The sequence below is a fragment of the Argiope bruennichi genome, chromosome 11 (genome assembly GCF_947563725.1).
Source record: "Argiope bruennichi chromosome 11, qqArgBrue1.1, whole genome shotgun sequence".
NCBI classification, from domain to species: Eukaryota; Metazoa; Arthropoda; class Arachnida; order Araneae; family Araneidae; genus Argiope; species Argiope bruennichi.
In genome coordinates this window covers 33982279-33996833 of record NC_079161.1, presented here as the reverse complement: position 1 = coordinate 33996833, position 14555 = coordinate 33982279, and the positions used below count along the sequence as shown (strand labels likewise).

The 14555-nt window shown below is 30.2% G+C and overlaps 1 protein-coding gene across 1 annotated transcript in view; it reads right to left on the bottom strand.

The window, feature by feature from the left end:
• Nucleotides 1-2025, bottom strand: part of LOC129956511 (probable E3 ubiquitin-protein ligase HECTD2) — a 31366-nt gene extending 29341 nt beyond the window's left edge. The window contains 1 exon segment of the mRNA XM_056068431.1: nucleotides 1979-2025. Coding sequence (XP_055924406.1) covers nucleotides 1979-2025 — 47 coding nt within the window.
• Between the last annotated feature and the right edge of the window lie 12530 nt (nucleotides 2026-14555).

Sequence of the window (14555 nt, the reverse complement as noted above, 5' to 3'; positions counted from 1 at the left end):
GTACTGATCTCCAATCTGTTGAAAATTCCTTATATTGATGATTAAATAGTAAATTAAAATTAACAATGCATAAAAAAAATTAAGGCTGCTCCTAAATTTCATAATTGTCGAAACATGATAAAAATTTAGAAGAATAACGATAGCAATTGCAAAAACTTTTCACATCGTTGCCATGGAGAAAGGCAACCTTTCCTGCCATTTTGGTGTCACGATGGCGTAGCCGATTAGTTCAATTGCGGGAAGTTAGTGGCGCTACTGTCTGGGGGAAGCGCAGTGTTAAAAAAGTTGTCATTAGCGTCTATGAGATTGACACCTAAATTTCTCCTTCTCTGTGGAATTTGGTATGTGGACGTAGTACCAAATTTCTTTATTACTGTAAAATTTTGAACGGAATCCTTTCTTGTTAAATCTGTCTAGTCGGCTGTCCAAATAAAAGGAAAACACGATACTTGCAAAACATAAAGACAAAATTTGTTATGCACAGTTGGCACGTAGAGTGTAGATTCGATTAAATTTTGAAATAAACAAGTCAAATTTCGTTTGCACGCAAAGGAGAAAAGTATATATAAAAAAAATTCAAACAATTAGGTAAACGAAATTTCATGCACAATTTCAATAACTGAAGTGTATATTCGAATAAAATTTTGCTTCATATCCATCAAAAGATTAATCGTCTTTCGTTCTGTAGCTCTCTTCTGTGTAAATGCGATAATTAAATAAAATAAATACTTAAATGAATGAAATTCAGTATGTGGTTTTGTTCCTAAAATTGTAGTTCTGCCTCAGAGCTTGGTTTTAATTTTTAAAAAATTTCAAAAAATATAATCTGTTCTCTTTAATATATTAAGTAGCACAAAACTCTTATGTGCCTAACCGTGGAACTAGAAATCTGAGCTTAAAATCTGAAACTTGAAAATTCGTGATGTATTTGCATGGTTACTTGTAAATTTCATCTTACGTAATTATGAAATAACACATTTTTCACGTGATTATTCTTTCGAAATATATAAATGAAATTTTGAACAGCTTATGCATCATTAAAAAAAACTGTTGAAAGTAAAAATACATAAAAAAAAGTTTTAATTCCTGTAATCAAAATTAACAATTACGAATAGCAGAAAAAAATTCAGTTATTTCCTTCAAGCAGCAATGTTTCAAATTTTATCAATAAAATCTGCAAGTTAAAAAAATAATTAAAAACAAAATTGAAATCTGCTATCGCAAATTTCAAATTATCATGTGAGAACATTATTTTTTAAGTCACGTGGTATCAGTCCGACAGAAAAACGTCATGTTATCTATCACCTGGCTCATATTTCACAATCACCAACATTTAAAAAAGTTCGATGGTTCAATTGAGTTCTAAAAATTTTTTCTCGAGGCCAGAATTATTTTTTTTCATGAAAAATCCGTTTCAACCGGTTTTAAACAATCACATGACTATCAGATTACGCAAGGTGCTGATATTTAAGGGACGATTTATTATTATTATTATTTTCATCTCACAATCATTCTAGCTCCAATTTTTTTTTTTTTTTTTTTTTTTTTCGAGGCCAGAAATATATTTTTTTCCTCCAAAATTCCGGCATAAACTGGTTTGAAATGATAACGTGATTACTGCGTTGCGCAATCATCGAATTTTAGAAGAGCGATAATTTTTTTTCATCTCAAAATCGCTTGAGCTCCAATACATGTTTTTCAGCTAGAAAAATGGAAAATTAAATATATATATATAGCTTTTGATATCTGGCCTTGCTGTTTTGTGTTCATTCCCATTTTGTTCTCTGGACATTCTCGGTCAATAACTTCTTAGGACTCTGCCTTTTGTTGGCCAGACAGGCGAATCGAGTACATGGCGGATATTGGAGCCAAGTTGTAACTTTTTATTGGCCATAAGTCTCCAAATGTGACAACTTGCTTTATTATTTTCGAAGAACCCTAACCTCGAAAAATGGATGTCTCAAAAGCGACAAATCACCAATTTTCTTTGGAGGTCTCAAAAACCTCCAAGCAAGACAGCGTCATATTCTCACATGATAAAATGCTTATACAATACTATCATCATATTTACAATATAATTATAAATGTATATTTTTTATTTACAGCAATATCTCTATATGAATAAATAATCTTTATCGAATATTAATATTGCTATTTGAAAATTCTTTACCTTGAACATATAACAATAAAAATTAATATAATATTAAAAATAATTCTTTTCAAATAAAATAGCTAAATTTCTATTCATATTTCAAATGAACATTGATATAATGCATAAAAAATCTGTAATACAATTTTCTGCCTACACGTTAATGAATACAATGTCTAATTATTTGACAGATTATTTTAAAATTCTTCAGCAATAAAATGATAATAAGATAATAGTCTATTATTTTACAAGTAAACACATTAAAACAAATTTGTAAAGAAATAATTCAATAAATTATGAGGGATAAAAGCTCTCAAAACTCTTTTAAAATTAAAGTGATATGGAAAGGAGGAAGGAATATGAAAAGAAAATGTGAAAAACAAACGTTTGAACTTTAATTATACAGAAGCCGCTAATGCACCCATTACCTAGTTAAAATGCCGAAAACTTGATTCTGCACTCTAACGGAGCAAATAGAACCTCTATAACGATGAGAAGGACTGATCATCAATCATATGAATGCAGTCATTCTAGATGGCTGTACGATTTCGGATTTCTTGTCTTGGTGAGTGAGGCGCTGCGATCGCTTATCGTGCAGTACCTGAGTGAAACCTATGATTCTTTTCCTTTGAGTTTCAAACATGAAGACAGAGCCTTAATTTTCTTGGCACTAATGGAAACATGTAACACTATATTTTACGTTGATTGTAGCGTCATTTTTATTGGAAAATACAAATTCAACGGATTGTACGTCACTCTTGACGCACGTAAATGGAATAAATTCCTGCTCTTATAGCAACGATGTAAACACTACTATGCTGTTCTTTCATCCCAATTTTAGAAAAGATTATCTTTAATGGGTTAATTTCTTATGTATCAAATAATTATTTTTTAAATTTTGCTGAACCTTAAGAAAAGAAAAACTTTTCGTATTTGAGTTTTTTAAAGATTTCCAAAGAAATTGCGATGTTTTTATTCCGGCATTGTGAATGTTATTTTAAGCCGAAGAGCATGAATTCGCATCTTCGTAATACCAATCTTTTATGAATTTCTTCAGATTTAAATTTTCGTAAAATCTGCCTCATTTGTCAAGGAATAAGTTTTTTTTAATAGATTTTTATATGTTTTTTAAAACAGTGGACGAATCATTTTTCTGTAAATTTTATTATTTCATGTTTTGTAAATGAAATGTAAAGTGACACACTATCCACAAAAATAGCTAAAAATCATTGTTTTCCACATGTTAAATATGTTATGTATGTTTATTTGTGTGTCTATTCATTAAGATATTCGAAACGATTATAAAATATAACCAGAAGCAGCCGCAGTGCGCCACCTGTGGGATTGCAAATCAATTAATTATTCCTCTATGATTATTATTAAACGTTCATTACGCATATACCAACCGTCGTTGTTGCATAGAAGAAACGGGTCAAGTCTTCCGTCTCGCCCGAAATCCGTTTACAGAAAAAATTTATATTTCTATCGCCTTCACAAACAGAAATTAATTTGAAATTATATTTCACGCAGATTGAAATGAGATTCCAAGTAAGAATTAGCAAAAAAATATATCATACTGACGTGATGGAAATGGAACAAATTCACGTAATTCTGACTTACTTTTCCATTTTTTTTAATACATTAATAAAATTTCAAACATCTTATAAAGTATTAATTTAAGTTTACGGTCATTTGATTAAATTTGCTTATTTTATGTATAGCATGAATATTTTAATTTTTATCTAAAAAAATTTACAAGTTAAAGATTAATAAAACTTTAAGAAGTGTTGTTAAAATGGAATTGAAAGTAATATAAAGACGATGTTATACTCATAGTATTATTTCTTAAGTATCAGAAGTAATATATGTGATACCGCTAAATAAACATAAAATTAGCCAGAATGTAGAGATTCTTCATTAGTTCATTCTATTCCTTTTCAGAACAAACATTTTGCATTATAAAATATTTTGCATAGGATAGCTATGCGTATTTAATACTCATTGCATACAAAAATGTATAGAGCACATAAAATGGCAACAATTTTAATGCCATCAAATTTCATTTCCAAGTAACTTTATAAAATTAAAAAAGGAAGTAAACCCGGATTTTTTTTCTCGATCATTACTGCTTTTATTGGTGAATTTTTTTTCAATTGTAAGGATTTACGACAAAAATCTTTATTAGCTGAAAAAAATTCAGCACCACTTTGAAAATTCTTTGCACAAATGTTAGTATTTATTGGAATCTGTGGTGTATGACTAACGGCTGGTTGACGGCGGTGTGGTTCTGGTTGGGGTCTTTGACCGCTTTAAAACGGCAATTCTCTTCGACTGCTTTGTGCAGCAACTCTCCGTGTCCTGTAGGTAACCCATGACACCCCTGCGGTGACTGGGTCAACAGGCTTCTGTACGCTCTACGCGGGCGAAGCCGATATCCCAAGACAATATTATAACTCTGATTATATCCCCCATATTCAATCAGAACCACTAAACGCAAAAAAACTCAAAAGCTCGGTGATCATACTGAAGCTGATCGGAAATCATCCTGAAGCTCAGTGATCCCAAAACTCTAAAGGCCTGTAAAGCCCTCCCAATAAAACCATTGAACCTGTAGCCGCCGTCAACCGGCTTTTTTGCAACAGAAAAATTAGAATTCTTTTTAGAAAATAACCGTGACTGCTTAACGTTTTAAATCGAAGTGTGATATTGTAAGTTTGAGGTTCTAAAAAAATTTACAGATGTTATTTTGAAAAACATATTATTCAATTAAATTTTTCATTAAACTTTATAGAACTATTATAAAAACACATATTCCTTTACCATTAATTCTGAATCATTTTCGTTTGCTATTTCTGGCAAACGAAAGTACTTAATTACAATAATAACTTAAAAGCTGAAAGTAATTTATCTGTTTCTGTAGACACAAAGGGGAAATAATGTAATTACCAAAACTAAATAATTAAGTAAATAAATCGAATTTCAGATTTCGACGACGTCTATGCTTCTAAGCATTCGAATCTGATAAACGCATTTTAGGTATCATGTTTGTCTACCTGCGAAGACGTTACTTCGAAAACGTTTAGAAGAGCTGAGATAAAATTTGGCACAGAGAAGGAGGGGACAGAAGTTTCACTTCAGCTTTTGGTTAACGATCGCAGCGCCGCCTCATCCCCACAATTCTAAGAGAACTACAAAAGACAACACGGTGACATCTCGTGTGTGACATATTGGATTTCCTCGAGTTGGTTATTCTATTGTTCTTTTTCTCGTCTCTGTGACCCTGCGTTCTCATTGCTCCTGAGATTATCTTTTATATTTTGCCTAGATATAATTTTGTATATATACTCTTTTCTGTTTGTGTGTGTTTTATATTTTTCAGGATTGCTATGGATGTGAACACCGCTGATGCCTGTCCGAAAATTAGATCCTTCATTATGTGAAACTCATGGACAAGTTTTATTCGGAATTAATTCCTCCAGATGAGGACAGTTATGATTTCTTAGGCAATTTGTATATTTATTTACATGATATGTATGTGCGAGGTAACTTTCGTTTTTTGCTTTTTTTCCAGCCAGTACATAATGTTCATCCTATGGATTAATATCTGAACTCGTATAACTGTATTCTACAATTTGGTGAAATGTGATGTTTGTTGATTGTAAATGCTTTATGTTATATTTTCCGAATACAAAAAAATGGCTCTCAGCCCTAAAACGAATCTCAGCTTAAGGCTCTCAGCCTAACATAAGGTACATCTTAAGGAATGCCAGAGTGTATAACAATCATTTCTCTGCTCCCTTTTTGTTCCATGTCAAAAATTATTAGTAGATAAAGTCAAAATCTTAGATAATCACGCATTTTTTTTTTTTGTTTACATTTGAAAGAATATGATTACGTTACATCTGGGTTAAACTGGCCAGTAAATGATGTATTTCAATATTTTGTAAAATTACATGAATTTTGCATGACTAACTTCCATTTATTTTATGAAAAGGAATGTATAAATAAAAAAATGTGCTGGTGTTTCGCGCAAAATATACATGAACTATATTAATAATCATGAAGAGCACAAAGAGAAAGTGTAATTATTTTTTCATTCTTTTTTTGTTAGGATGATGATAACACATAAAGTAAAAATGATGAACTGTGATTTAAAACCCAATTTAATTACATAAAAAAGGTGAAATATTTGTGACACTTTTTGGAATGGTCCTTATTTGCAATATTTTATTAAATATGTATGCTCAATAAATTAGTTTTATAGCATTTTAAGTCTGACATTTATTATAACAGTTTGGTGCAAAGCTAAATAACATTTTTTCCCTATGGCTACAAAAAATGATAGTTAACTATACAAATGAATTTGCTTTACTCTAATTACATTCCGTAAATTTTTATATTTTTAAAAATTGCATGAGAAATTAGGAAAAATGAATTTATTACTTCAATATATTCTGAATAGATAGTACAAAGTAAAATTGATTTTACTAAAAAAGTAGTTTCCTGAGATTAATTTATTATAAATTATATTTCAACAAAAAAAATTTTGAGATAAGAATAAAAGGAATTCATTCCAAAAATACTTTACACTTCTTAAATTGTTTATCCTCGTATTTTGAAATATTTATACTCTACGAAAGGGATTATTATTTTCCGTTTATATATAAAAAATAAATATGATTTAAAATAAACTTAATACTTTTTAAATGAAATTTCCACATGCTTTAAATTATTAGTTCTCTACAAAAAGTGAATCTCAAATAGTGAGGAATGGTTGCTGGATTGGAATTTTTTGATTATAGTCATGCAGTGAATTATTCACACAGATGAAGGAGAAGTAAAACCAGCTTAAGATTTCAGTCTGTCGATATCTAACAATAAAGTACATCCAATCTGTTGTACTGATCTCCAATCTGTTGAAAATTCCTTATATTGATGATTAAATAGTAAATTAAAATTAACAATGCATAAAAAAAATTAAGGCTGCTCCTAAATTTCATAATTGTCGAAACATGATAAAAATTTAGAAGAATAACGATAGCAATTGCAAAAACTTTTCACATCGTTGCCATGGAGAAAGGCAACCTTTCCTGCCATTTTGGTGTCACGATGGCGTAGCCGATTAGTTCAATTGCGGGAAGTTAGTGGCGCTACTGTCTGGGGGAAGCGCAGTGTTAAAAAAGTTGTCATTAGCGTCTATGAGATTGACACCTAAATTTCTCCTTCTCTGTGGAATTTGGTATGTGGACGTAGTACCAAATTTCTTTATTACTGTAAAATTTTGAACGGAATCCTTTCTTGTTAAATCTGTCTAGTCGGCTGTCCAAATAAAAGGAAAACACGATACTTGCAAAACATAAAGACAAAATTTGTTATGCACAGTTGGCACGTAGAGTGTAGATTCGATTAAATTTTGAAATAAACAAGTCAAATTTCGTTTGCACGCAAAGGAGAAAAGTATATATAAAAAAAATTCAAACAATTAGGTAAACGAAATTTCATGCACAATTTCAATAACTGAAGTGTATATTCGAATAAAATTTTGCTTCATATCCATCAAAAGATTAATCGTCTTTCGTTCTGTAGCTCTCTTCTGTGTAAATGCGATAATTAAATAAAATAAATACTTAAATGAATGAAATTCAGTATGTGGTTTTGTTCCTAAAATTGTAGTTCTGCCTCAGAGCTTGGTTTTAATTTTTAAAAAATTTCAAAAAATATAATCTGTTCTCTTTAATATATTAAGTAGCACAAAACTCTTATGTGCCTAACCGTGGAACTAGAAATCTGAGCTTAAAATCTGAAACTTGAAAATTCGTGATGTATTTGCATGGTTACTTGTAAATTTCATCTTACGTAATTATGAAATAACACATTTTTCACGTGATTATTCTTTCGAAATATATAAATGAAATTTTGAACAGCTTATGCATCATTAAAAAAAACTGTTGAAAGTAAAAATACATAAAAAAAAGTTTTAATTCCTGTAATCAAAATTAACAATTACGAATAGCAGAAAAAAATTCAGTTATTTCCTTCAAGCAGCAATGTTTCAAATTTTATCAATAAAATCTGCAAGTTAAAAAAATAATTAAAAACAAAATTGAAATCTGCTATCGCAAATTTCAAATTATCATGTGAGAACATTATTTTTTAAGTCACGTGGTATCAGTCCGACAGAAAAACGTCATGTTATCTATCACCTGGCTCATATTTCACAATCACCAACATTTAAAAAAGTTCGATGGTTCAATTGAGTTCTAAAAATTTTTTCTCGAGGCCAGAATTATTTTTTTTCATGAAAAATCCGTTTCAACCGGTTTTAAACAATCACATGACTATCAGATTACGCAAGGTGCTGATATTTAAGGGACGATTTATTATTATTATTATTTTCATCTCACAATCATTCTAGCTCCAATTTTTTTTTTTTTTTTTTTTTTTTTTTTTTTTTTTTTCGAGGCCAGAAATATATTTTTTTCCTCCAAAATTCCGGCATAAACTGGTTTGAAATGATAACGTGATTACTGCGTTGCGCAATCATCGAATTTTAGAAGAGCGATAATTTTTTTTCATCTCAAAATCGCTTGAGCTCCAATACATGTTTTTCAGCTAGAAAAATGGAAAATTAAATATATATATATAGCTTTTGATATCTGGCCTTGCTGTTTTGTGTTCATTCCCATTTTGTTCTCTGGACATTCTCGGTCAATAACTTCTTAGGACTCTGCCTTTTGTTGGCCAGACAGGCGAATCGAGTACATGGCGGATATTGGAGCCAAGTTGTAACTTTTTATTGGCCATAAGTCTCCAAATGTGACAACTTGCTTTATTATTTTCGAAGAACCCTAACCTCGAAAAATGGATGTCTCAAAAGCGACAAATCACCAATTTTCTTTGGAGGTCTCAAAAACCTCCAAGCAAGACAGCGTCATATTCTCACATGATAAAATGCTTATACAATACTATCATCATATTTACAATATAATTATAAATGTATATTTTTTATTTACAGCAATATCTCTATATGAATAAATAATCTTTATCGAATATTAATATTGCTATTTGAAAATTCTTTACCTTGAACATATAACAATAAAAATTAATATAATATTAAAAATAATTCTTTTCAAATAAAATAGCTAAATTTCTATTCATATTTCAAATGAACATTGATATAATGCATAAAAAATCTGTAATACAATTTTCTGCCTACACGTTAATGAATACAATGTCTAATTATTTGACAGATTATTTTAAAATTCTTCAGCAATAAAATGATAATAAGATAATAGTCTATTATTTTACAAGTAAACACATTAAAACAAATTTGTAAAGAAATAATTCAATAAATTATGAGGGATAAAAGCTCTCAAAACTCTTTTAAAATTAAAGTGATATGGAAAGGAGGAAGGAATATGAAAAGAAAATGTGAAAAACAAACGTTTGAACTTTAATTATACAGAAGCCGCTAATGCACCCATTACCTAGTTAAAATGCCGAAAACTTGATTCTGCACTCTAACGGAGCAAATAGAACCTCTATAACGATGAGAAGGACTGATCATCAATCATATGAATGCAGTCATTCTAGATGGCTGTACGATTTCGGATTTCTTGTCTTGGTGAGTGAGGCGCTGCGATCGCTTATCGTGCAGTACCTGAGTGAAACCTATGATTCTTTTCCTTTGAGTTTCAAACATGAAGACAGAGCCTTAATTTTCTTGGCACTAATGGAAACATGTAACACTATATTTTACGTTGATTGTAGCGTCATTTTTATTGGAAAATACAAATTCAACGGATTGTACGTCACTCTTGACGCACGTAAATGGAATAAATTCCTGCTCTTATAGCAACGATGTAAACACTACTATGCTGTTCTTTCATCCCAATTTTAGAAAAGATTATCTTTAATGGGTTAATTTCTTATGTATCAAATAATTATTTTTTAAATTTTGCTGAACCTTAAGAAAAGAAAAACTTTTCGTATTTGAGTTTTTTAAAGATTTCCAAAGAAATTGCGATGTTTTTATTCCGGCATTGTGAATGTTATTTTAAGCCGAAGAGCATGAATTCGCATCTTCGTAATACCAATCTTTTATGAATTTCTTCAGATTTAAATTTTCGTAAAATCTGCCTCATTTGTCAAGGAATAAGTTTTTTTTAATAGATTTTTATATGTTTTTTAAAACAGTGGACGAATCATTTTTCTGTAAATTTTATTATTTCATGTTTTGTAAATGAAATGTAAAGTGACACACTATCCACAAAAATAGCTAAAAATCATTGTTTTCCACATGTTAAATATGTTATGTATGTTTATTTGTGTGTCTATTCATTAAGATATTCGAAACGATTATAAAATATAACCAGAAGCAGCCGCAGTGCGCCACCTGTGGGATTGCAAATCAATTAATTATTCCTCTATGATTATTATTAAACGTTCATTACGCATATACCAACCGTCGTTGTTGCATAGAAGAAACGGGTCAAGTCTTCCGTCTCGCCCGAAATCCGTTTACAGAAAAAATTTATATTTCTATCGCCTTCACAAACAGAAATTAATTTGAAATTATATTTCACGCAGATTGAAATGAGATTCCAAGTAAGAATTAGCAAAAAAATATATCATACTGACGTGATGGAAATGGAACAAATTCACGTAATTCTGACTTACTTTTCCATTTTTTTTAATACATTAATAAAATTTCAAACATCTTATAAAGTATTAATTTAAGTTTACGGTCATTTGATTAAATTTGCTTATTTTATGTATAGCATGAATATTTTAATTTTTATCTAAAAAAATTTACAAGTTAAAGATTAATAAAACTTTAAGAAGTGTTGTTAAAATGGAATTGAAAGTAATATAAAGACGATGTTATACTCATAGTATTATTTCTTAAGTATCAGAAGTAATATATGTGATACCGCTAAATAAACATAAAATTAACCAGAATGTAGAGATTCTTCATTAGTTCATTCTATTCCTTTTCAGAACAAACATTTTGCATTATAAAATATTTTGCATAGGATAGCTATGCGTATTTAATACTCATTGCATACAAAAATGTATAGAGCACATAAAATGGCAACAATTTTAATGCCATCAAATTTCATTTCCAAGTAACTTTATAAAATTAAAAAAGGAAGTAAACCCGGATTTTTTTTCTCGATCATTACTGCTTTTATTGGTGAATTTTTTTTCAATTGTAAGGATTTACGACAAAAATCTTTATTAGCTGAAAAAAATTCAGCACCACTTTGAAAATTCTTTGCACAAATGTTAGTATTTATTGGAATCTGTGGTGTATGACTAACGGCTGGTTGACGGCGGTGTGGTTCTGGTTGGGGTCTTTGACCGCTTTAAAACGGCAATTCTCTTCGACTGCTTTGTGCAGCAACTCTCCGTGTCCTGTAGGTAACCCATGACACCCCTGCGGTGACTGGGTCAACAGGCTTCTGTACGCTCTACGCGGGCGAAGCCGATATCCCAAGACAATATTATAACTCTGATTATATCCCCCATATTCAATCAGAACCACTAAACGCAAAAAAACTCAAAAGCTCGGTGATCATACTGAAGCTGATCGGAAATCATCCTGAAGCTCAGTGATCCCAAAACTCTAAAGGCCTGTAAAGCCCTCCCAATAAAACCATTGAACCTGTAGCCGCCGTCAACCGGCTTTTTTGCAACAGAAAAATTAGAATTCTTTTTAGAAAATAACCGTGACTGCTTAACGTTTTAAATCGAAGTGTGATATTGTAAGTTTGAGGTTCTAAAAAAATTTACAGATGTTATTTTGAAAAACATATTATTCAATTAAATTTTTCATTAAACTTTATAGAACTATTATAAAAACACATATTCCTTTACCATTAATTCTGAATCATTTTCGTTTGCTATTTCTGGCAAACGAAAGTACTTAATTACAATAATAACTTAAAAGCTGAAAGTAATTTATCTGTTTCTGTAGACACAAAGGGGAAATAATGTAATTACCAAAACTAAATAATTAAGTAAATAAATCGAATTTCAGATTTCGACGACGTCTATGCTTCTAAGCATTCGAATCTGATAAACGCATTTTAGGTATCATGTTTGTCTACCTGCGAAGACGTTACTTCGAAAACGTTTAGAAGAGCTGAGATAAAATTTGGCACAGAGAAGGAGGGGACAGAAGTTTCACTTCAGCTTTTGGTTAACGATCGCAGCGCCGCCTCATCCCCACAATTCTAAGAGAACTACAAAAGACAACACGGTGACATCTCGTGTGTGACATATTGGATTTCCTCGAGTTGGTTATTCTATTGTTCTTTTTCTCGTCTCTGTGACCCTGCGTTCTCATTGCTCCTGAGATTATCTTTTATATTTTGCCTAGATATAATTTTGTATATATACTCTTTTCTGTTTGTGTGTGTTTTATATTTTTCAGGATTGCTATGGATGTGAACACCGCTGATGCCTGTCCGAAAATTAGATCCTTCATTATGTGAAACTCATGGACAAGTTTTATTCGGAATTAATTCCTCCAGATGAGGACAGTTATGATTTCTTAGGCAATTTGTATATTTATTTACATGATATGTATGTGCGAGGTAACTTTCGTTTTTTGCTTTTTTTCCAGCCAGTACATAATGTTCATCCTATGGATTAATATCTGAACTCGTATAACTGTATTCTACAATTTGGTGAAATGTGATGTTTGTTGATTGTAAATGCTTTATGTTATATTTTCCGAATACAAAAAAATGGCTCTCAGCCCTAAAACGAATCTCAGCTTAAGGCTCTCAGCCTAACATAAGGTACATCTTAAGGAATGCCAGAGTGTATAACAATCATTTCTCTGCTCCCTTTTTGTTCCATGTCAAAAATTATTAGTAGATAAAGTCAAAATCTTAGATAATCACGCATTTTTTTTTTTTTGTTTACATTTGAAAGAATATGATTACGTTACATCTGGGTTAAACTGGCCAGTAAATGATGTATTTCAATATTTTGTAAAATTACATGAATTTTGCATGACTAACTTCCATTTATTTTATGAAAAGGAATGTATAAATAAAAAAATGTGCTGGTGTTTCGCGCAAAATATACATGAACTATATTAATAATCATGAAGAGCACAAAGAGAAAGTGTAATTATTTTTTCATTCTTTTTTTGTTAGGATGATGATAACACATAAAGTAAAAATGATGAACTGTGATTTAAAACCCAATTTAATTACATAAAAAAGGTGAAATATTTGTGACACTTTTTGGAATGGTCCTTATTTGCAATATTTTATTAAATATGTATGCTCAATAAATTAGTTTTATAGCATTTTAAGTCTGACATTTATTATAACAGTTTGGTGCAAAGCTAAATAACATTTTTTCCCTATGGCTACAAAAAATGATAGTTAACTATACAAATGAATTTGCTTTACTCTAATTACATTCCGTAAATTTTTATATTTTTAAAAATTGCATGAGAAATTAGGAAAAATGAATTTATTACTTCAATATATTCTGAATAGATAGTACAAAGTAAAATTGATTTTACTAAAAAAGTAGTTTCCTGAGATTAATTTATTATAAATTATATTTCAACAAAAAAAATTTTGAGATAAGAATAAAAGGAATTCATTCCAAAAATACTTTACACTTCTTAAATTGTTTATCCTCGTATTTTGAAATATTTATACTCTACGAAAGGGATTATTATTTTCCGTTTATATATAAAAAATAAATATGATTTAAAATAAACTTAATACTTTTTAAATGAAATTTCCACATGCTTTAAATTATTAGTTCTCTACAAAAAGTGAATCTCAAATAGTGAGGAATGGTTGCTGGATTGGAATTTTTTGATTATAGTCATGCAGTGAATTATTCACACAGATGAAGGAGAAGTAAAACCAGCTTAAGATTTCAGTCTGTCGATATCTAACAATAAAGTACATCCAATCTGTTGTACTGATCTCCAATCTGTTGAAAATTCCTTATATTGATGATTAAATAGTAAATTAAAATTAACAATGCATAAAAAAAATTAAGGCTGCTCCTAAATTTCATAATTGTCGAAACATGATAAAAATTTAGAAGAATAACGATAGCAATTGCAAAAACTTTTCACATCGTTGCCATGGAGAAAGGCAACCTTTCCTGCCATTTTGGTGTCACGATGGCGTAGCCGATTAGTTCAATTGCGGGAAGTTAGTGGCGCTACTGTCTGGGGGAAGCGCAGTGTTAAAAAAGTTGTCATTAGCGTCTATGAGATTGACACCTAAATTTCTCCTTCTCTGTGGAATTTGGTATGTGGACGTAGTACCAAATTTCTTTATTACTGTAAAATTTTGAACGGAATCCTTTCTTGTTAAATCTGTCTAGTCGGCTGTCCAAATAAAAGGAAAACACGATA